Source organism: Phoxinus phoxinus (assembly GCF_949152265.1).
Source record: "Phoxinus phoxinus genome assembly, chromosome: 8".
NCBI lineage: Eukaryota > Metazoa > Chordata > Actinopteri > Cypriniformes > Leuciscidae > Phoxinus > Phoxinus phoxinus.
Window position 1 is genome coordinate 22,552,678 of NC_136883.1, and position 23,192 is coordinate 22,575,869.

A 23,192-nucleotide genomic window follows, 5' to 3' on the forward strand; every position below is an offset into this window, starting at 1 on the left:
AATAGTGGTACTATATGTTTACCATTTTCTTACATTAATGGGGGAAAAGGGATGGTATTTGTTGAAAGAAAGAAGGAACACAGCTCTGTATGACAATTTAGTGTCTTTACAGATTTAGATCTTTACATACTCTTAATTTAAATATTATTGTGATGTCATGTTTTAAGTTTGTGTCTCCAATAGTAATATTAGTATTTGCGCGCGCACACCACACACACACACACACACACACACACACACACACACACACACACACACACACACACACATATATATATAGTATATACATATATATATATATATATATATATAGTGTGTGTGTGTGCGTGGATTCCTTTTCTAGCCAGTTCATCACATTATTATTGTTTTAGCAAAAAGGAATTTCTGCACACTTTTCACAATTCAGTCAATTCCTGGTGAATAAAATAATGCTACTTGTTATATTATTTGTCATCAACCCATTTTAAATTATCCTCCAAAAGAATGTAATCTCTTGTCACTTTGTTAGAGGTTGCATAAATCATTTGTTAACACCAATGATTAAAAACAAGATAGCAGTAACATTTATAATTTGTTTCTAGCTAGTCAATTCCATTTTTGTTTTGCACGTTCAGCTCTGCAGGATTATGCGTTTTTGAATTGTGATCTAGCTGTTAAAAGGAGTTAATCTTGCACAAATGTTTTCTTTTTCCTTTCTCATTTCACAGTGCATATACTCGGGTAATGAATGCAGGATATTTACATGAATAATCCTTACAGATAAAAGCTTTAGTACACAGTGCCATTTTCCATTTGATATGTGTGTAACAAGTGCCGCAATTTGACTGAGGAAGAGCAGCGCACACAAGCGATTCCCATGCATTGTTCGTGGCATAAGATCAAGTCAAATGAATAAGAACTCTTTCAGTGTAGCATTGATTTCATAATCCCGCTGGATCTTGCTGCAGTTTAGATCGATACGTTTACATCACGCTCAGACTTTCACACTAGAAACTAAAGCGTGTGTGACTTACTGTAAGCATACAGACAGAATGCATCACTGTGCATGTGTAAAACATTGTTCTGCATCTCTGCCATATTGGAAACTTATGTAAGCAATTTTTCTTCCAGAACTATAATAGAAGGCTCATTTTTAAGGAGGCAGCTGTCACAACACTGTCATGGCCCTGCCATAACATCAGCATTACCTTTTGAACTTTGACCCTGCATTTTTGTCTGTCACTTCCTTTTTGCATGTCATACAGGAAGTGCATCAGCATTTTACTTCCTGCTAACGTATTTTGCTCTATGCTGGCTGACTAATCTAGAAACAATTTTAAGGGCCTCAGTTTTCTAAATTACCAGTCATACATTTTCCCCATCACTCTCACCCTCTCTTTCGTACACTCTTTCTTTTTCTCTCTCTCTCTCGTTCTCTCTCTTTCTTTTGAAGTTTTGCTCCTGAATGGGCTAGTGTCTCTAATGGAAATGGGGCATTAAATCAAAGATCAAAGACAAGCGCACAGCAGAGAGGACAGCTGTCTAAATACAGTGGGAGAAAATGTGTCTATGTTTGTGTGACTGCGAGAGAGAAGGGTGTGGGGTTAGCTGGTTTAAGTTTGGTTTGATTCTTTCATTTTTTTAGTTCAACCCTTGTAACAGTTTGCGTTTTTTGTGTGCTTATGCATTCATGCATGTTGCAAGTGCTTAAAAGAATAAAAACGCTGGCACAAAGTAAAATTGTGCACACACTTGATTGTTTTGAGTGTTCTTTGATGTCTCAGGTACTCTGTAGTATAGCCATGTGCTGTGTCATAGACATGTAAAACACGGAAGGATTAGGTGTGTTGTACAGTCATATCTGTGCAGTTGAATGTTTACTAAGATACTGAGGCAATATTAGATTAGCATTAAAACAGGAAGCCAAGCCCCTGAATCAGCAATCTGTGCTGTGAATGTGAAATCACTCTCTCCAACAAAACGTGGCTTCCCACACAATATCTTTTTTTCTTCTTCTTCAGGTTAATCACTTCCTTTCAGTGGTTAGAAAATGTTGCTAGTCAGTCTCAGGAGGTCAAACTAAATATTAAATAAGCTTTTCTATTTTCTATTAAATTTATATGAAGTTTGCAACCTTTCTCGCACTTTTCTATCAGTTAACATGAGGTAAACATTGAAGTAGACAAAATGAACAGAATAATATACAATAAGCAGGAGATGTTACAGCTTTCATTAGGAGCAAGATTAGTTCAGTGGTTATTAATTAGTGGTTATTAAGTAACTTATTTCTTATATATATATATATATATATTTTTTATAAACTAGAGAGGATGGAGTGCCATACTGTAATGTTGTTTTAGAAATTCCCCCCAAAATGTTGCCTCTTGAGTGCCATATTTTATTTTTTAATTTTTAATTTTTTTGCAAAGTGGGAGCTTTATGTGGTAACAGGAATTGCCCACAACATGTGGGTTAATTTTATGTTAGATAATAATTTAGTCACTAGAAACAAAAGTTTCCTGATCTCAGAGCAGTGAAAACAGTTCCCTGTAAATGTTGTTGTAGTTGCTGTTGTTGTTGTTGTTTAAGGGTTATTGCTGGTACTGTTAGTGTCAGGGTTAATATTAGTTTTAGTGCTGTTTTGTCTAATTCTCAGCTGACATCTTGGTCTTAATCCACACACACACTTACAGAGAGTAATTGGTTTAAGATGTGTCTTGATTCCAGCTGTGTGCCCCCTATCAGGTATCCCAGAGAGATGGGTAATTAACCTAGCAGCTAATGAGATACATCACTAATTACCCCCCCTTACCACCACCACCACACACACACACATGCACACACTGAGCGAAAAACACTGGATATTCATTGATCTGTACTGAAAGTTTAGTTAGTGTCAGCATGGCAGTTTGTTTATGAATATGTATCTCTAGCGCTCTATAAGCATTTGTGTTTATTTCAATGAGTGGACTCCTATGTATAAGAGCTGTTCGTTATTTTTTAAACATTTGGCATTTTAAGTCCTTTTTTTAAGGTCGAGTTCGAGCTAAAATTGAGGAATGCATCCTTTAGCCTGGTGTGCTAGCATCCTGCTCTTGCTTCCAGTAAGATGCTTAGCATTCACGCTATTGATTTTCCCATTAGCACTTTAGCCCCCTCCAGTAGAGAGGATCAGAGAGAGCTCAATATAACAGCTTGAATCTCAGTTCAAGAATCTGCACTCTTCAACCTAGAAACAGAGCAATTAGCCCCTAACTACAATCCACAAACTCTGTACTCTCCTCAGACACCTTCTGTGCATATGCTTGATGTTTTTACACTATTTAGGTGACTTAACTGTAGATAAATCCAGTAATAACTATAAGCACATTTTAATCATTTAAATATAGCCCACGGTGTAACCACCACAAGGCAGGCTTAAATAGCTACATCATATGTTTGTATTTGTAAAATGTATAAGTTTGTGCTGCTGGTACAATTAAAATGCCTATCCAAATGTGAACCTGTTTCTACTTAGTATTAATGCAAATTGCAATTATTATAGACGCCTAATATAAGTTGAACCCTGTTGTGATAGGCTGCTTTAATATAATTCAATTTAATTCACTTCAGCTGCTTTACTGATCAAGGCCTGTGGGGGCCCGTGTCTCTGGAGAAACCTGGGACTAGAGTCAATAGGGAACTTATTCCAGAGGCACTGTCATGGGGCAATCCCCCGTAGACACAGGCCTATGTTCTACTCAGTTGCCTAAAGGGAAATATAATTCAGATGGAGGGGGATGGGGGAGTCAGAGACAGACAGAGACATTTAATTGAGCAGATCTTGGTGATTCCAGGAATTGTCTCTCATGTAATATTCAGCTCTCTGTAATACAGCTAGGCAAAGAGCTATTGATCACAGTCTAGACCTTTCTCTGCTTTCCTTCATCGTTCCAGAGTTGCTTCTCTCTGAATAGTGACACTAAAGTTTATGCTGCTCAAATTTGAAATACTTCATATTTTGTTGTAATTATGTATAGTGCAAAGTGGTTTTGAAAATCGTAATGTAGGTGTAAAGTTTGGGTAATTAAACTTTTCTCTCCCTTTCATTCTTTTTCTAGGCCAGGGTGGGATGAACGTGCTCAGTAGCTCAGAGGATGGAGTGTTGTGACTCTGTCTCCAACAATGGAGCCTCTGGCCCCCACACACAACAGCCTCCTGGGCTCTGCAGACCACTGGCCTCCAATCCACTCCTACTGGCCAGAGATCAAGCCATCCATCGGAGCACAGCACCTCTGTCCAACCAGGATGGACTAGTGGGGTGGGCTGAGGAGGAGGGACTTGCTGGGAGATATGAAGAAAGATTTAGGGAAAAACAGGTTAATGAATGTTCAACTAGAGAGATGTTAAAAGAGAGGGAGAAGGCAGATGAAGAGGAAGAAGGTGAGGATGTGGAGAGTCCTATCGGAGAGATCTTGTACCAGCCTGATGGGTCTGCCTATGTGACGAAGAGTAAACTCACGAGTGGTGTGCCCTCCTCCTCCTCGTTAGGTTCCCCTTCCTCCATCATTAGAACCTGTTACATTTCCTTGTCTCAAAGCCCCACTCCACAGATTTTTCGTGTCTTCCAAATCCATAACCTTGACGACAGTGATAGTCTAGCTCTGGTGACCCGCCAATCCAAAGATAATGCTCCTGACGTGGCAGGATCATCAGAGACAGGGGTGACATGGTCTGGTCTAACCAAACCCATCCTGATGTGCTTTCTGTGTCGGCTGTCTTTTGGCCGTTTACGCTTGTTTAGGGCTCATGCTTCTCAGCAACACAACATCACCTTCAGCGATGAAGAACAACATCTGTTCTCGTTTAAACACACCTCTGCCATTTTACAGCCTGCCGGCCCAGGCAACCAACCATTTCTCTGTTTCCTAGAACCAAAAAGGAATTGTGAGTCTGTGGTACCACTTAACCTGGAATCTCCGACCTCTGGGAAAAGCACAGAGGACACGGCAAGACGGAAAGAGAATAAAGAGGCTTTGATCTCTAAGCCAGGACTCCCTCTCCTGCCCTCTCCACCCAGAACCTCCCCTGCTACCTCAATACCAAGCCCTGCCAAAGACCCTTCAACCCTGGGAAGAGAGGGCACACAAAGAGGCAAGGAGGACAAGATGAGGAAGGATGAAGCAAGTAGTGAGGGAGGAGAAAGGAGATTGTATTTAGAGGTAGGCAGCACTGTAGATGACAGTGCTCACGGTATTAGCAGCAGTAGCGGACAAGAGCACATTACTGAAGCTGCTCTGTCAAACCAAAGCATTTCAAAACCTCCAAACTCTGTAACAATAGCAACCAGCTTTATGAACAACACCAAAACCCTTACAGACTCTGAGTCAGAGTATGGAACAAGCTTTAACTGCCACGACCCTGCACCTGCTTCCCTTGTTGTGGTAAACCCGTCCACTGTCACTACTAGAGAACAACTTGCCAACCAAGAGAGTGCCACAGCAACCGAACCAAATGACCAGTTAGAAAATGGTAGCGCCATAGCAATGGAACCAACCACTAGGTTGTCTGAAGATGACAGACATGCTGTCACTCATTCTGACCTGCCCAATAATCATAGCCATTCCACGTCCCCTACACTGAGTCCTACCTTAACCCAGACTAGTCAGCCTATTCTTGAAGAAGGGCACTTGGACACTGCCTCTAGAAAAAGGCTGGTGATGGCCATTGACGGAGGCTTTAATGCCGCTGGGGACGATGTCCAAGGATCATCTTTCAGTTATGCCGTTCAGGCTTCTATGGTTCACTCCAGAAACTCCTGCAAGACATTGAAGTGTCCAAAATGCAACTGGCATTACAAGTACCAGCAAACTCTTGAAGCCCATATGAAGGAGAAGCACCCAGAGTCAGATTCTGAAGAGTGTCCATACTGCAGCAGTGGTCAGAGCCACCCACGCCTAGCAAGAGGTGAGACTTATTCTTGTGGATACAAGCCGTTCCGCTGCCAGGTCTGCCAATATTCCACCACCACCAAGGGCAACTTGAGCATCCACATGCAATCGGACAAACACCTCAACAACATGCAGAGCCTGCAGACGCAGCCACATGCACACAGCCCAGCAGCCCAGCCTAATCCTTCAACCCATTCACATCCTACTCTCACTCACCCCACCCAAGCCAACTCCCCCTCTCCATCTAAGCTTCGGGGACGTGCATCGTGGCGGTGTGAAGTCTGTGACTACGAAACCAACGTGGCACGGAACCTCCGAATCCACATGACTAGTGAAAAGCACACGCACAACGTGCTTCTACTGCAGCAGAACTTGGCACACATGCAACGTCAACGTAAGCACAATGCCACTGAGCTTTACCGTCACTGCCAACCTCAGACCAATATGTCCGATGCCATCGCTTCTCTGTCCTGCAATGAAACCTCTTCACCGAAACTCTTTGAATGCATTCTATGTGGCTGCTTTTCCTGTGACACTCTAGAAGAGCTTAGTCAACACCTGACCATGCAGCGGTCATTACCCAATTCCTATTGGAGGAGCACAACTGGAGACACCCATCACTGTCGGCTTTGCCATTATGCCACGCCTTTGCGAGCAAACTTCCAACTGCACTGCCAGACAGACAAACACGTACAGCGCTACCAGTTAGCTGCACACCTACGAGAGGCCAGTAGTCAACATGTAAACATCGAAGAGGAGGAAGAAGAGTGGCGCCTCAGGTGTGTCGCTGCTGGAAGCCAAGTGCAGCTCAGGTGCAATGCATGTGACTACGAGGCCAGCAGCTTGGAGAAACTGAAGCTACACACCATGAACTCCAGACACGAGACCAGTCTGAGACTATACAAGGTAAATCTCACAATTCAAAACCAGATACGCTTTGTGCAAAAAGTCTGAGGTCTGGGATTCCTGTCAGTAAAATCCATAAAAGCCCAAGATACCCTCAGTGAAGCCATTATTCCCCAAAACCTGTAAGGCCTCTATGGTAATTGAGATAGATTGTATGTTATTTTTTCCCTCCCTCTAATGTGGTCCATTAACTCAGCACATCTCTAATCAGTTTAGAGTTCTGTAAAACAAGTGGACTGGTGTTTCTCACTGTGGTTGTGTGTATGTGTTTTTGTGTCTGTGTTCATCTAATGTTTCACTGGATTCGTTTGCTTTGAATCTGTCTGCTCAGCTTTCACCAGACCGCAGACAGAGGGAGAGATTTAGCGTTTATTTGAGCAAAGCATGTTAAGTAACATCTACATAGGTGTTTTTACAGGGTTGTATTGATCCTGCATTGATCTATATGGTGCTGTCCGCATTAGAAGAAGCCACATATTGATCATTTATGACTATATGGTCAATATATGACTTCCGCTAAAGTACCTTAAGTATGTTGCTGGTGTTGAAATGTGAGTTGGATGAAGTAGAAGAGTGTTTTATTAATTGATATAACTTATTTTATCCTTCCTTATATCCTTCCTTTCTTTTTACCCTCACACATCATGTATGATTAATGTTTATCTTTACTCTTTCTCTCAGTATTTGCAGCAGCTGGATGGAATGGAGTCTGAAGATGTCTGGCTGCACTGTGTGCTGTGTGATTTCTCCACTCAGAACAGCCTTTCTTTAGTGCAGCACTCCCATTCATTGAGCCACCAGAGAGGGGAGGGGCTGCTTAGATTACAGCGAATCCAGAAGGGTCTGCTGGATGAGGAGGAGCTTGGTGCCATCTTTACAATCCGAAAAAGCCCTGCTCAAGAAAATGGTATGAGACACACATGCACGGTCGCTTTGTTCTGTTTTTTTTTACAGAGTTTATAATTTACAGAGTTATCTTCAGGGGTTTTGCAAAGCACCAAAAATTGTTTTTAAACCAGTCAAATTTCGGGGGGGGGGGGGGAAATAAGCAAAATCCATCACGCTCATAAGCAGAAAACCAGCTTTTGATGCTAGATTAATATTGGGGAGAAAGTCAGGGAGAATTCCTTAAAACCCTAATCAAAAGACTGTCCCTTGTGTGTTGTGCTCATGACGCTCAAGGCTCTAAAACACACAACAGAACAACAGAGGGGGAGGGGCTGACAGACATGCCAAAAAACAAAAAGAATAGGAAAAGGAAGAGGGCAGATATTTACACTGGGGTAATTGAGAAAACCGGGTGGTGGAGGCAATTAGCATTTAGTTCTAACACAGAATAAGCTCAACTAATGAGTTGAACAATAGCCCGACCTTGGCACCCAGCCTGTTTGTATGTGTATATTTACATATGCATTTGTGTGTGAGAGCGAGAGAGAAAAAGAAAGCGAGTGAGTGTGCCTTTTGTACAGAATGGTAGGAATTGATTTCGTTAATTGACTTGCCAATAATCACATTTGTAACATCTTCACTGGCCAGAAAGGCTAAACTAGAGGGTTAGCCAGTCAATGCAGCCAATAAAGGCGCAACCCACTAACGAGGCATGAGTTAATTAACATTCTCAAATTAACATTTTAAAGGAAAGACAGAGAAAAGGTCTGATAGAGATTCCTAAAGACTGACAGGTGTTTGTAAATATTCCTGGTTCATTTTGTGTTAAGAATAATTTAATATTTTAAGTTTTTTTTCTCAGTTCAAACTTTGACAAGATTTGTTTAGTAATGTTTTCAAATTTCAAATTAATCAGCAAAAAAAAATTGTTTTTAGAAAAAATAATGTACAATTTCCTAAACATGGTACATTTCAAATAAAGAAAACTGAAATACTGTGTATAGTAGCGTTATATTCCCGATGAGGAGAAATGGCGAACACACTGGGTACAAGAAAAGGTTAGCAGTCAGTGTGTCGTGTACAATCAATGCTAAAGTCAGTGAGTGAGAGTGAGTAGCTGTTTCAGTGAGAATTTGAACCTGTAGAAACATCGGATCAGCGCTGCTTCCGACCTGCTGGAGCGCCGCAGCTGAATGGCTGGTTATTGATCTCTTTAGGAACACCAGGGCATTGCCTAATTTATAATCAATACTGGATCAATGCTGCTGAGCATTTGTATATTGATCCCTGGGACGGGTAGGAAGTGCTGATGAAGTGTGTGTTGAGTGTGCGCCTGGAGTGTGTTAGCATGTGTGGGTGCATCTGATCACTTCATTACTGGCCGAAATGACCTCACCACGCTGAGCCACGGCCATCTGTTTTGTCCAAGAAGCATCATGAACATTCTAAGTGAATGAATCCACATGCCCCCTTTGATTTTTAAAGTGCATTTTCAATGCAACTTCAAAATTAAATAAAATATTTGTGTCTTTGATAGTTAAGTTGTGTGATAAATAAGTTGCAGGTAAAAAAAAAAGTGTTTGTTTAAAACACATGTATGCATTTGGTTAAAATTTGGTTAAACATTTGGTTATAAATTTGTAGTGCATAATTAAAAAAGTTTAGCATAAAATGGATAATTTGCCATTTTGTCAGAATTTGAACATATCATGCAACACATTATGGATTTTCCCTAAATAATGATTTCCTTCAGTCCCATACATTTAGTTTCCATTTGATTTATTTTTTTATTTCAATCCCTAAGCTTTTTTGTTGTTGTGATTTTCCCTGTGAGAGATGCTCAACAATAGACTAGTGTTTTTTTGGTCAGGTTCAGCGCGGTGTGTGTGACTGAGAGAATGACTGAGCGAGCGGGCTCAATGGGGCGGTCGTAACTAGAGCGGATTTGACAGTTTCAGGTTATGTGTTCTGTGTTTATGGGTGTGTTGGTTTGATAGGAAATCAATAGCGTGTCTGTCAGGATAATTGGTGTTCAGATGGCCTTTCTCGCTCTCTCTCTCACCCTCTGTCATAATCACCTTCTCAAAGAATTACCAGAAGATACCTCGGCCTGCGTTTGATTGGTCTGTTATGACAACCCTCATGCATTTTTTTTGTTTCCACCCCCCATACCCCAACCACCCCCTGCCCAAAACCCACCCAAATCAACTCTGTTCTTCTTTTCCCTTCCCCCCACGTAGCAGAACAATTACTTTGCTAAGAAAGCAGAAAGGCAGAAAGCAAGAGAGAAGAGGATGAGGAGAGGGAGGGAGGGAGGGAGGGAGGGCGGGCGTTGAATGGGGTATCTGGTTTAGTGTGTCCCGAGGCTGTGTGTTTTGTACCTACAGAGCTCAGCCGAAGCTTTTAGACGCTGCAAAAGAACAACAGAGCATCATTGCCCTCTTTGAATTTCCATCTTAATGTGTGCATGCTCTCTCTTTTTGATTTTGGAGTTCATCGGGAAGATTAAAAAATAACAAGCCAAAACTGAAGACTGTTGTCAAAGTATTGTCAGTAAATGCCATCCCAATGTTTTGGATATGCACAGTCATTTCAGTTTTCAGGGAGAGCTTTAGAAAATGCTTCTTTTAGCAAGAAAGCTATAACTAGTACAACAGACTCAAACTGAGCACAAGACCCATTGTATAAGATCATTTTTAAAGCCTGTCATGGCGGCATTGTTCGCCAATTTGTGCTTTGAAATGGACTCTTTGTGTGTGACCCTCCTGACCTCTGCTGTATTATCTTCCTTTTCATATCCTTTACCTATTACTATCCTTTACCATTTACCTATTCATTACCTTGACTTTTCAAATCCCCACAGGTCAAATGAAGCTCTGCTGACGCCACTGACTTTAACTCGTCCTCCTTCTGATTTCCGTCTCTCGTATCTTTCTTTGTATTTTTTACTGTAGAAGATCAATATATTTAACTTCTTTTGTGTAAATTCATAGGAGGTTTTGTAGATTACTAGCTAGTGTTTTGTGTCGGTCTGTCCGTTAATGTGTTTGAGCAGGTTGGTTGGGTTTCACTGAGCTAGTGTAGACTGACCCCTATAGGTTTGAATGTGTTCCTGCATTCAACCTTGTTTTGCAGTGACACATGCACGCAAGATATTTTCTGCAATGACCAATTACTTAAAAAATCAAATAGTTGACCTGATCATTTAAATTGCAAAGCATATAGAAAACAAAAATCCTTGAGTGTGTACATATGAATTTGTCTATTGTGATGTGCTCACTGAATATATTTTGTTCTCTTCAGCTCTTCAAGCAGATCAGAATGGGATCGAGTCTCCCACTGAGGATACGGCTAACCAAGAAGACCGAAGTAAACATGGAGACATAACGAGGAAAAAATCAGGTCTTTACCAAAACTATTGGTAGTGTTTTTTCAGCTGGATGAGCTTCAGGGCCCAGATTTTACATTAGATGCTGTGGTGAACCCACACCAATATAGTTTAAATTTAGCTTATATTTAACACCATACCGCTAATTGCATTATTTGCATTGTTGTTTTCCCTGCTTTCTTTGATACCAAATGCCAATGGGAACCACTGTTTTACAATAAGCTTAGTGTTGTTACTTGTTAAACAATAATGTGCGCCTCTTATAAATGATCTGTTTGCTTTTTTTCTTTATTTTTTGCTAGTAGAAGGATTTATTCAAACAGAGGCAGAGCAAAATGAGTCGTCTTCAAGTCCCAAGCGTCCCTCATCTGGATCCGACGAGTCAGATGACCTCTCTCCCTGCAAAAGGCCACGGATACAGGAAGAGGTCTGCTGCAATGCAGTCTGCATTATCTTCTTTTTTTAAATAAAATGTAACCTGGTTTTGCCATGTTTGCCATAAATTCTTTAAAGTGCCATAAGACCACTGATGCCTATTCGTTTTTCTATACGACTAGCAGAATAGTATAAAAAAGAAGTTGTGCAAGCCCTAGCAAATACAATGGAATAATAATATGGTAATCATTTAATACTAATTTAATTAAATTACTATTAACTTAATTGCTTATTATACCATAACTATACCATTGTGCAAAAAATAAGACACATAAAATAAACAAAGCCTAATATTATTTAAAGGAACAGGATATTGCAAAGATAGTATGTAATTCTTGTACCTCTGTTGTTTGTTTCCTTCCATTCAGATTCGGCAGTGTCCGTTCTGTCGGTTTCGTCATAGTGATATTGAGCATCTAAGGAGTCATGTGATGAACCAGCATGCAGTTCAGCCTGCTCTCCGCTGCCCACTGTGCCAAGACACACTGCACAGTATTGCCCTCTTGCGTACCCACCTCACACAGCTGCACAGTGTCACTGCAGACTGCACTCAGAAGCTCATCAACACGGTGAGGGGGGGGAAAGAATGCATATATCATGTAGATTCAGTATTTTAGTGCTATATATTTTGTAATTTTTTGAGTGCTTTTGTAAATAATTAAAGCAAGCAGCCAAGGATTTTAAACAGTAACACATGTCCCTTCCAGCCACAATTCTCACAGCAAAAATAGTTTTTCTTATTTCTGTTACCTAGTAAAACATCTTAACTCCCTTTAAGATCAATTACTTGGGCTATTAAGAAGACAATATGTTTTGAATTATTATTTTATTTATTTATTATCCCTTAGGTAGTTTTTACTGATGTCAAAGCAGGATCTATTTACAATTTTTATGTTTACTAGTAATGGGGAAGGCCAAAAAAATCAGCTGATATTAAAGTAAAAAAAAGTAGTAAATTTGGCAGTGTGCTTGTTTAAATTCTGCAATTTTGTGTAGCCTGCATCTTAGTCGCTATTATTACTTGTGTTATACTAGCCGTCAGCCATGCTGCTTTTTAGATATTGATATTAAAAAACATCAGTGGACCACTATTTTTTATACATGGGGTAAAAAATGTATTAATGCAAGAAAATGTTCAGTACAATGTGCATGTGCGTATAAGGAGGGGTGTTTAGACCCTCAGTGACTCCAGCACGAGCGAACGGAGACAAGTAATGACATTGAGTTGGGGGAGGGAAGAGGTAGCTGCCTCAGATCCAATGAATATTAAAATTAGCTTTTTTTATCTGCAGAATATAAATTGATACTAATGCACCCAGAGCTTGTTTGAACCCGAAGCAGACATGCCTCACTGTTTCTGAAAGGTTGGACATTTTTTGCCAATTCAGTCAGCTTGCGCTGAGTGCTTTTTCTTGCGTAAAAGGCTTTTCTGTCTGTCTTTCCATTTCATGTGTTCTCCCCTCTCCTATCTTTCTTGGTCTTCCTTGCCCTCTGTTCTGCCATCTCTCTTGATTTCTCTCTTCGGCACTTGCCGTTCCTCTCCCCTTCCCCAGCTGAACTGAAATACAGTAATGAAAATAATTGTGCTTCATTAGTTCTGAGCCAGTGCTAGGTGATTTTCGTTATGAACCGTGCCTGGTAATTATGTTCTAAATTAAATGTGACCTTGAAGAGGACTTGTGTGCTGCTTTGTGTCCCTTCAATACAGCACTTTCCTGAAATGGTGTGCTTTGTGATGGAAATAGCAGCCATTTTGTTTGGTTGTTCATCCCTCCCTCTCCCCCCTTAAAGTTGCATTGATTTACACATTTTAAATTTGAGTGGGTACAGGAGGAAAGAAGGAGAGGAAGATAAGTAAAGTGGCTTTTTTACATCCAAAGTTAGCTAATTGTGTTGTCATGGACCAAAGAGGGCTTCCATTCATACTTAACCTTTGAACTGCTTTAAGTGTTGGTTCATGACTGCGATTCCATTTTGCCTTCTGAAGTTAAGGGTCTATTCTCTTGCACGATGCATCGTTAATGCACACGTAGCAGGAACACAGCATAATGACCAATCATTTTCAGAGATAACAATCAAATGACTTAATAATGAGATTTTTGTGGATTAATTAATCCACAAAATGGATTTATCAAACCTATTATGATTTCTTTTTTCCCTTGTGATCAGATGATTGCTTCAGACGTGCTGCCAGAGAAGATGTTTTTACCAGTGCACAACTCGGATACACAGCTGATAAATGCTAATGAAACAAAGAGACTGGATGGTTAGTATAATTATATATATATTTATTTATTTATTTTTAAATCTAGGTTAAGCATGGTTCTTTATTTTTCAACATTTTAAAAAAAGGTTGACAGTTATGATCTGACTCAATAATCTGTCTAAATGTGATTTATCAATATTAGTGCTTGGTTTAATAACTAAAATATGATTGTTCTAATTAATTTAGCTTCATTATGTATTCACAGCAATTCTTTTTCTGTTTATTCTTTAGAAATGTCAACCGATGCTGAACCTGAGAGAGGTACCACACCTCACTTGGAGACAGCAAAAATCTATAAACAACCATCAGAGGATGCAGAATCCACAAAGGAGAACAATGCCGCTTTTCCTTGTTGGCAGAAAGGCTGCAACAAAGTCTTTACATCCTCAAGTGCACTCCAGACACACTTCAACCAGCTTCATAGCCAGAAATCTCAAACGGCAATATCTGATCGCCACATTTACAAGTACCGGTGTAATCAGTGCAGCCTAGCATTTAAAACCCCTGAAAAGTTGCAACTGCATTCTCAGTACCATGCTATCAGAGCTGCCACCATATGCTGCCTCTGTCAACGCAGTTTTCGTACAACGCAGGCCCTTCGGAAACACCTTGAGACAAGCCACCTGGAGCTAAGTGAAACCCAGATACAGCAGCTTTATGGTGGTTTAATGATGAATGGTGATACCCTGATCTCCGAAGACCAAACATTTGGTGAAGAGGAGGGATCACCAGAAGAAACTGAGATGAAAGATGATGAAGAATGTGATTTGGAGAAAAAACTAAGTCCTACAGACAATGATTCAAGTTTGGTTAAAGATAATGCTGAATGTGACCCCAAGCAGCCTGTTTTTCCACTTAGAAAGGGCCCGAATATTACAATGGAGAAATTTCTGGATCCATCGAGACCTTTCAAATGTACTGTTTGCAAGGAATCTTTCACACAGAAGAATATTCTCTTGGTTCACTACAACTCAGTGTCACACTTACACAAACTTAAACGGTCTCTGCAGGACACGTCAACTGGATTGCAAGAGCCTGTCAACAATGCAGACCACAAACCATTTAAATGTAGTATTTGCAATGTAGCATATAGCCAGAGTTCAACCTTAGAGATTCATATGCGTTCTGTCTTGCACCAGACAAAAGCTCGTGCATCCAAGCTTGAAACATCCACTTCTAGTTCTGAATCTGTTGGCCCTCCCCCAGGCAAGGCATTGTCCAGCACCCCTGCAACCATGAAGTCTGCTACATCCATGAACAATGCTGATCTAAGCCACCAACAAAACACTGAACTCAATGGCACACCTGCAAAACCAGACACCAACCATCCTTCAACATCTGACATGAGGAAGAAGTTGGTAAACATGATTGATTCAGCTACCAAGCAACAACAGATGTCATTACAACAGCAACAGCAGCAGCAGCAGCAGTTAGCCCAGGCTCAAGCCCATCTCCAGCAAGAGCTCCAAAAGAACGCTGCTCTTCTTCAGTCCCATTTATTCAATCCTGCACTTTTACACCCTTTCCCAATGGCAACAGAGGCTCTTCTTTCAGTGCAGCAGCAACAGCAATTGCTTCTTCCTTTTCTTATTCCAGGAGGAGAGTTCTGCATGAATCCAGAGGTGAACCTTAAAGGCTCTGGTCTAAACTTAAGCACATTAAAGCCTATTGTAAATGAGGATACTGCTGAGTCTTCTAAAAAATATGGCTCAAAATATTGTTTTAAACAAAAACAAAATGAAGATCTTGTAATTCATCCTGAAATTAATGAACAGAAACTGACCAGTGATCCACAGTGTGAGAAGGATGCAGATGAACTTAACAGTAATGAAGGATCAAAAGATATAAATAATGTGGGTATCGGAGAAAAAACACATCATCCCAAAACACAAGAAAATGAAGATGTAAACAAAGAGATGTCAACAAGTGGGAAGAGTTTTGATGAGTTTATTCCACCCAGAATAGCCCATGATGCCCCTGGGAATGCTTCAAAGGCTTTGCTTGAAAACATTGGTTTTGAGTTAGTCATGCAATTCAATGAAAATAGGCAGCGATATCAGAAAAATATTACTGAGGTGATACCAAATGGTGGGGATGTGACTGACACCAAAGAGGTGGATCATTCAGAAGGCATGGAGAAGCTAGAGTGTGAGTCATGTGGGAAGCTTTTTTCAAATGCACTGATTCTGAAGAGCCATAAAGAGCAGATTCATCATTCCGTATTCCCTATCAAGTCATTGGAGAAATTTGCCAAAGACTACAGGGAGAAATATGACAAACTGTTTCCATTGAGACCTACAACTCCAGAGGCTTCTCCTGTCTCATCCCCTTCTCCTACACCACCTATGATTTCAAACCCTTCAGTGCAGCAGCCACAACAGCAACAACCAGTGCAACCAATTGTTCCTGTCTCTACACTCAGTTCTACTCCTGCTACTGTCTCCATTTCTCAAGTTAAGGCTCCATTAGCTCAAATGCCCTTACCTATGGAACTTCCACTCTTCTCCCCACTTCTAATCCCCCCCATACCTTTGCAAGCTTTAACTCATCAGGGCCCTGTCCATCTACCCCCAGTGGAGGCCGGTTTGAGTTCTGATTTGACACAGCTTTATCAACAACAGTTAACTCCATCAATGTTACAGCAGCAAAGTAAAAGACCTCGAACCAGAATCACGGATGATCAGCTTGTAATCCTGCGTCAGTATTTTGATATCAACAATTCTCCGAACGAGGACCAAATCCATGAGATGGCCAACAAATCTGGTTTGCCACATAAAGTCATAAAGCATTGGTTTCGGAACACTCTATTCAAAGAACGCCAGCGCAACAAGGATTCTCCATATAACTTTAGTAACCCTCCCATCACAACACTGGAAGATGTAAAGGTGGATTCTAGACCACCGTCTCCTGAACCACTAAGACAAGAATTTTATGGGGGTAGGAGGTCCTCAAGAACCAGGTTTACTGACTATCAGCTAAGATTACTGCAGGATTTTTTTGATGCCAATGCATACCCCAAAGATGATGAGTTTGAGCAACTGTCCAACCTCCTTAATCTTTCCACCCGTGTGATTGTGGTATGGTTTCAAAATTCCAGACAAAAAGCTCGGAAGAACTATGAGAACCAAGGAGAGGGAGGGAAGGATAGTGAACGCCGAGACCTATCTAATGACCGCTACTTTCGTACTTCCAACAACAATTTCCAGTGTAAGAAATGCAACATAGTCTTTCAACGCATTTTTGATCTAATTAATCACCAGAAAACGCAGTGTTACAAAGATGAGGATGAGGAAATGCAGAACGATCAGAATGACTATTCAATGGATTCTAAGACTGACTGTCATAGCCCACTATCTGGACCCTCTTGTTTTACACAAGCAAATTGTTGCTCAAGCCCCTCCAGTTCATCTGGTTCTAGTACTAATGTGAAGTCCACTGATTCTGAGCATATGCACACAACAAATCTTTCTAGAGAGCTTAAACAAGCAAATGAAGTAACTTCTGACCATAAACAGGCTGTTAGTATCAACACTGAGTTTGAGGAATTAGAGAACAGAATGCAGCAGCCAAATCCTCTCTGTGAGGAGAACCAAAATGTAAGCACAGAGATTCACTCTCACTCTCCTGCTAAACAACAACAGGTTTCCTGCACGCCTGAAACAAACCCAACTCCATCACAAAGCTCCCAAAAGATGTTTAGTCCTTTAGAGATTCCTTCATCTGAGCAACAGAAACCAGCTCAGGATATGAGCCCTTACCACTGCATCCAGTGTAAATTGAGCTTCCCCTCTTTTGAACATTGGCAAGAGCACCAGCAAATGCACTTCCTTACCCAAAGTTACTTTCCCAGCCCACAGTTCCTCGACCGTCCAGTAGACATGCCTCTTATGCTGTTTGATCCTGCTAATCCCCTACTTGCAAGGCATCTGCTTTCAGGAACAATTTCCCAGATAGTGGCAAATCCACCAGCAGTGACAACCATTCCAGATTCAACAATAAACTCTCTGAAGAGGAAACTTGAAGAGAAAGCAGGAACCAGTTCTATGGATAATGATTGGGAAAACAATGGGGAGGAACCCCAGCGAGACAAACGTATGAGAACCACCATAACACCAGAGCAACTAGAGGTTTTGTATCAGAAATACCTTTTAGACTCCAACCCAACACGCAAGATGCTTGACCATATCTCTAACGAGGTTGGTCTTAAGAAAAGAGTAGTCCAAGTCTGGTTCCAGAACACTCGAGCTCGTGAGAGGAAAGGCCAGTTTCGGGCATTGGGACCATCTCATATCCATCGTCGTTGCCCATTCTGTAGAGCTCTCTTTAAAGCACAGACTGCTCTTGCTGCTCACATACGTTCACGTCACTGGCATGAAGCAAGGAATGCAGGGTATAGTATGGCAATATCTAGTATGACTCAAGATCAGGAAAGTTCTCAATTTAAATCTGATCTCTTGGATTTTGCCAATTATTCTCAGTTTTTGAGCTCCACTGATGATGCAGATTCTCCAGTGTGCAAAAGCATGGACCTGTCTTCACATCAGCTGCGTCTGAGCCCAAAACCTATAAAAGGTGAGATTATGGAAGATTTTGAGATGCCTTCCATGTCAGTTTATCAGACTTTCGAACAGAGCAAGCTGAATAACTGTGAGGCTAACACAAACACGACCCATGACCATACAACTGATGAAGGAAATGACTCTCTAGAGGGTAAACATGGCAGTATCGACCACATGTCTCCCAGCACTGAAAGGGAGGCTTCTTCTGAAAGTGATGAAAAGATGTCTTCTGGATTGGTTAGCCCTGCAATGAGCTTTAATGCTAAAGATTTTGATAATGATTTAGTCTTAGATTACAGTGAAAATTCCAGCCTGGCTGATCCAGCTTCACCATGCCCTGGTAGCTCCAGTCAGAGCTTTGATGACAGATATAGCCAAAAACGCTACCGCACTCAAATGAGCAATCTGCAGGTGAAAGTGCTCAAAGCCTGCTTTAGTGACTATAAAACCCCAACAATGCTCGAGTGTGAAGCCTTGGGCAATGACATTGGACTTGCCAAGAGGGTGGTTCAGGTGTGGTTTCAGAATGCTCGTGCCAAGGAGAAAAAGGCGAAGCTTAGCCTTGCAAAGCAGTTTGGTACAGAGAGCACTTCTATTGATAGACCTAAGACTGAATGCACTCTTTGCTCTATTAAATACAGTGGCTGCTTGTCTATTCGTGACCATGTCTTCTCCCAGCAACATCTTGCTAAAGTTAAGGAGGCTCTGGGTGGCCAGAGGAAGAGGGACAAGGAATATTTGGGTTCAGTATCTGCTCGTCAGCTGATGGCTCAACAAGAGGTGGATCATCTAAAAAAAACAAGTGATGCTCTGGGACTTGTCCAACCACAAGCTATACTGAGCTCAGTGGGCCTCAACCAAACTGCCCTTCAGTGTCTGAGCCAGTCTCCAATGTATTCAAGTCTGCAGAAACAGAACACTAAAAGCATACGAGGCGGTAACTGCAAAATGACAGATGGTTTTTATTCCATAAAAACAGGTATGTCTAACCTACACTTTGTTTTTAATTAATTTACTTATAATTCTGATATTTTGTAATCCATGCTTTTTTTCCTAATTCATTATCGTAGAAGGTGCCAGTGACCCTCCTGTAAATGAGCTGACCCGCAAGCCAACCATGACGTCCTCTTCTGCCATATCAGCTATGGATGACAAAGATGTAGTTAGCACAACCAACTCTGTCTTGACCCCAAAGACCACAGAACAAGAACTTCAGTTACCCAAAGAAAATGACACTGGAAGTAACAGGATTCACACAAACAAACTTGACAGTTATCCATTGGGAAATGATACTTGTGCAAACTCTTCTTGCAACAGTAAAGAGAAGTCAGACTCTTCCAGACCAATAGTATCTACTCCAAATACTGGAAGGGAATATGCCATAGACCCAACTCAGCTACAAGTTCTTCATGCGGCAATGAAAACTGACCAAGCTGCTCTGCTCCCTAGTTCTCTCCTGCCCTGTCTGATGCCTGGCTTCCCTCCACTTTTTTCTGCCCATATTCCCACACCTATGCCTGGAGGCCTCCTGCAGCCCATGTTTGGCATGGAAAGCATGTTCCCATATGGTCCAGTCTTGCCACAGGCTCTAATGGGGCTGTCCCCGGGCTCCATTCTCCAGCAATATCAACAAAATCTGCAGGGTGCACTGATGCAACAAAGACTGCAGCTGCAACAACAGAAACAGTTAGTGCAGCTACCAGAGAAACCAAAACCTAGCCAAAACTCTGCTCGCCTCCATGCAGAGAACACCATTTCATCCAAACGTGACAAGAAGCAAGGCACACTCAATGGCACAGATTCCCCCTTCATAAACTCTGTCAACACTAAGCAGCCAGATGTGAATAACAACTTTCTTCTAAGCCACTGTATTGTTTCCAAAACAGAGTGTAGAACAGAAGGCAAGGATGGTCATCTTTATAACTGTCTCGCCTGTGAGGTGTCTCTCACTGGGAATGCAGAGCTCATCAAACATCTTGAGTTCCCTCAGCATAGACAAAGAGTGGCAGAGAGACTGAATGCCAAAGAGCATGTTTCTCAATTACCTCACATCAGTCCCTCATCTACCTCTCAGTCAAATCCATCCAGTGAACAGAGATCCTCTTCAACGGCCCAGTCTTCTTTAGGTACTCCTTCTGAAACCTCCATCCCTACCCCAACCAGTTCTGACCAGACCACTAGACATCTCCAAAGCTCACCCCTGACTTCAGCTTTACCTGAGGCTTCCCAAAGCTCACAGGCTTCTCACTCACATCATGTTCTTTCGCCTTCAAATGTTACCTCAAGCCTGACAAGCCTTGCAAAGACATGTCACACAAAACCAATAGACTCTGTGGATGGGTGTTGCGACGGCAACGAGTCAGAGGAGGGACAAGACTCGACATAATATATTGGAGCAAGAGGTTTGATAACACTTGTTTTTATGGCTTTGAAGCCTCAGAATGGACTCCATGGAATAAAAAATAACAAGAGGAAAGTAAAACAAAATGTCTCCACTGTAGATTACACTGGGGGAAAGATATGACCCAGAGCTAGTTTGGCAGACTGTTTTAAAAGGACTGAATCCTGTAGGATCCAACTTGCATTACCAGTGCTTGTAACCAAAAACAAGTGTCAGTAGAATGTTTTTTCCATTTCAATATGCTGGTTTTTAACAAAAACTTGAGTATATGTAAACTGTTTGGAAACTAAAGGGTGCACAGCTAAAGACTGGTGAAGAACCTGAGATGGTTTCATGATTACTTAACTAACCAAAAGTCTGTTTATAACGTGTAAGTTTTAACAGACACCCATAAAACTCCCACACTATTTTTTTGCCCTGTCAAGTGTTAAAATATTATATTATTGGCTTAATGAAGTGATGTAATGTTTTTTGATGTTGTCTTCTCTCAGGTCAACAGCTCTCAATTTTGTTCTGTTACAAGACATACCAATAGAAAATATATTAAGCCCAAAAGAAATGTGTAATGAATGAAAACGTACAATTCTGATTTGTATTCAAAGTCCTGAAACTAAGCTAGTAGATGTTCACTTTTTTTTCACGGACATGTATTTGTCCAGACACAAAGCGTATTGCAGACCGTTGTAAATTGTTGAAAAATATAATTTAGTTTTTTTTAAATTTTTTTATTGACAAAAACATTCTGTGTTAATGATAGATAAATGTATGAACATTTTGGTGTTGCGTAGATTGTTGAATTCAGATGACTTAATTGTATGGTAGGTTTAAAACAAATGACTTGTATATTTAACTTTTGTATTGTCCCAGTCAAAGACACTTGAGGCTTTTTAGCCATGCTCATGTTAAAACATAGCATTTACCCTCTAATGCTGTTGAAAATTGTCACTGTACAACCAACTTCCTCTCCTGCACTGAGCCAAGTTGAAAGACCCTATCTGTGTATGAATTAGATCGATGCACATCTATAAGATATTTTCTATTTTTGTTGTCTTTTAAACAGAGCATTTCGATTGTGCACTTATTTTTTTTCTTCTGTTGCCTTCAATACTGTAATTTCACCTAAGGCAGTAGTTTTTAATTTTTCCTTCAGTACACAGTAATTTTATTTCTTAACATTTCTGCACTTGCCATGACTAACAATAATAACAATGACGCTATTATGAAACAATAATAACTTACAGTATTGCTTTAATGGAAAATCCAAAGATAAAGTAGTCTTACCATTGGTGCATACAAAAAACTTTATACTTTAGAAAATATTACTGTTTTTAAGGAATGGAAATCTTTTTAGATGATGGAGCCAGCTACTGTATGAGAATACTGTTTTAGCTAACTTATTAGAACATTTGTGACCTCATATATGAAACAACCAGAGAACCAAAAAAAAACAAAAAAAAAACAGAAAGCTTACTCTGAGGATATGGGACAGCACTGTTGTGCAGCCATTGTAGTTTGTATTATAGAGGTGAACTCACATGGTTTGCTTCTCTGTGTCTGGCCTTTTTGTCTGGTTATCTCTTCTGATTTCATTTCTTATTGTTTGTTCTACTAAATGTACTGGGTCTAATTGTTGAGGAAATAGAGTGTGCTGCTAATGTAGGTTTGTACTAAGATGCATGCTTGATTTTGCTTTTTGCTGAAGCTTTAATGACGACCGTCAGTAGCCACAAACCCTGTCCCTGTTCCACCGCAGTTCTGTCCACACTTGACTGTGAAGACTGTGACTCTCCATGAACTACATTATGTTCTCTTAGCCAACCAATGTTGAAAACCAATGATGATATATTTATACAAAGTTTGCATTCCAAATATCACATTTGTCATTTGAATTGATTGTTTTCTTTTTTTGTTGTTGTTGTTGTATTCTGCTTCTAAGGGGACTCACTGTAACGTATTCTCTCACTCCTGAGTCTGGACCTTCTGTGAGAGACTGTTTTCTCTGCGTGCTCCTGGAAATGTTATTACTGTAGCGATCGCCAAATAATGTACGTTCATGATGCACTTGTGTTTATTCATGTGACTCACTGGGCTAATGTCTCCTGTCCTCTTATATACAAGCATTCAAAGTGAATAAAATCTGTTTCCTTTTAATAATTTGGCATGTCTCTCTATGGTCTTCGGAGCGGCCAGGCAATCTGTCTTTTGAAAAGATTTTTTTTGACTCCCCTGTCTGACAAATTGAAGGTTGCAAATAACATATTTTCACTGAAAATGCACACCAAATTTGTAGTGATCAAAGTTCTGTGATTTGATCATGTGCGTTTCTGCTATGTCCTTAATCTGATTGCATGCACCCTACTCTGCTGAGGCAGTGTAAAGGAGACGGGCAATCAGCCAAAGCACTAGAAATCAATGGAGGTTAAACGAGACAAAATCAATG

General features: G+C 40.7%; 1 protein-coding gene across 1 annotated transcript; it reads left to right on the forward strand.

Moving 5' to 3' along the window:
• Positions 1-4,103: 4,103 nt before the first annotated feature.
• Positions 4,104-22,895, forward strand: zfhx3a (zinc finger homeobox 3a; the record flags this gene model as incomplete). The annotated part of the gene is made up of 8 exons (XM_079620995.1): positions 4,104-6,815; positions 7,497-7,722; positions 11,016-11,105; positions 11,397-11,518; positions 11,895-12,095; positions 13,696-13,792; positions 14,024-19,330; positions 19,422-22,895. Coding segments are annotated over 8 exons (10,071 nt in total), but the record flags the coding sequence as incomplete, so codon positions are not given.
• Positions 22,896-23,192: the final 297 nt, after the last annotated feature.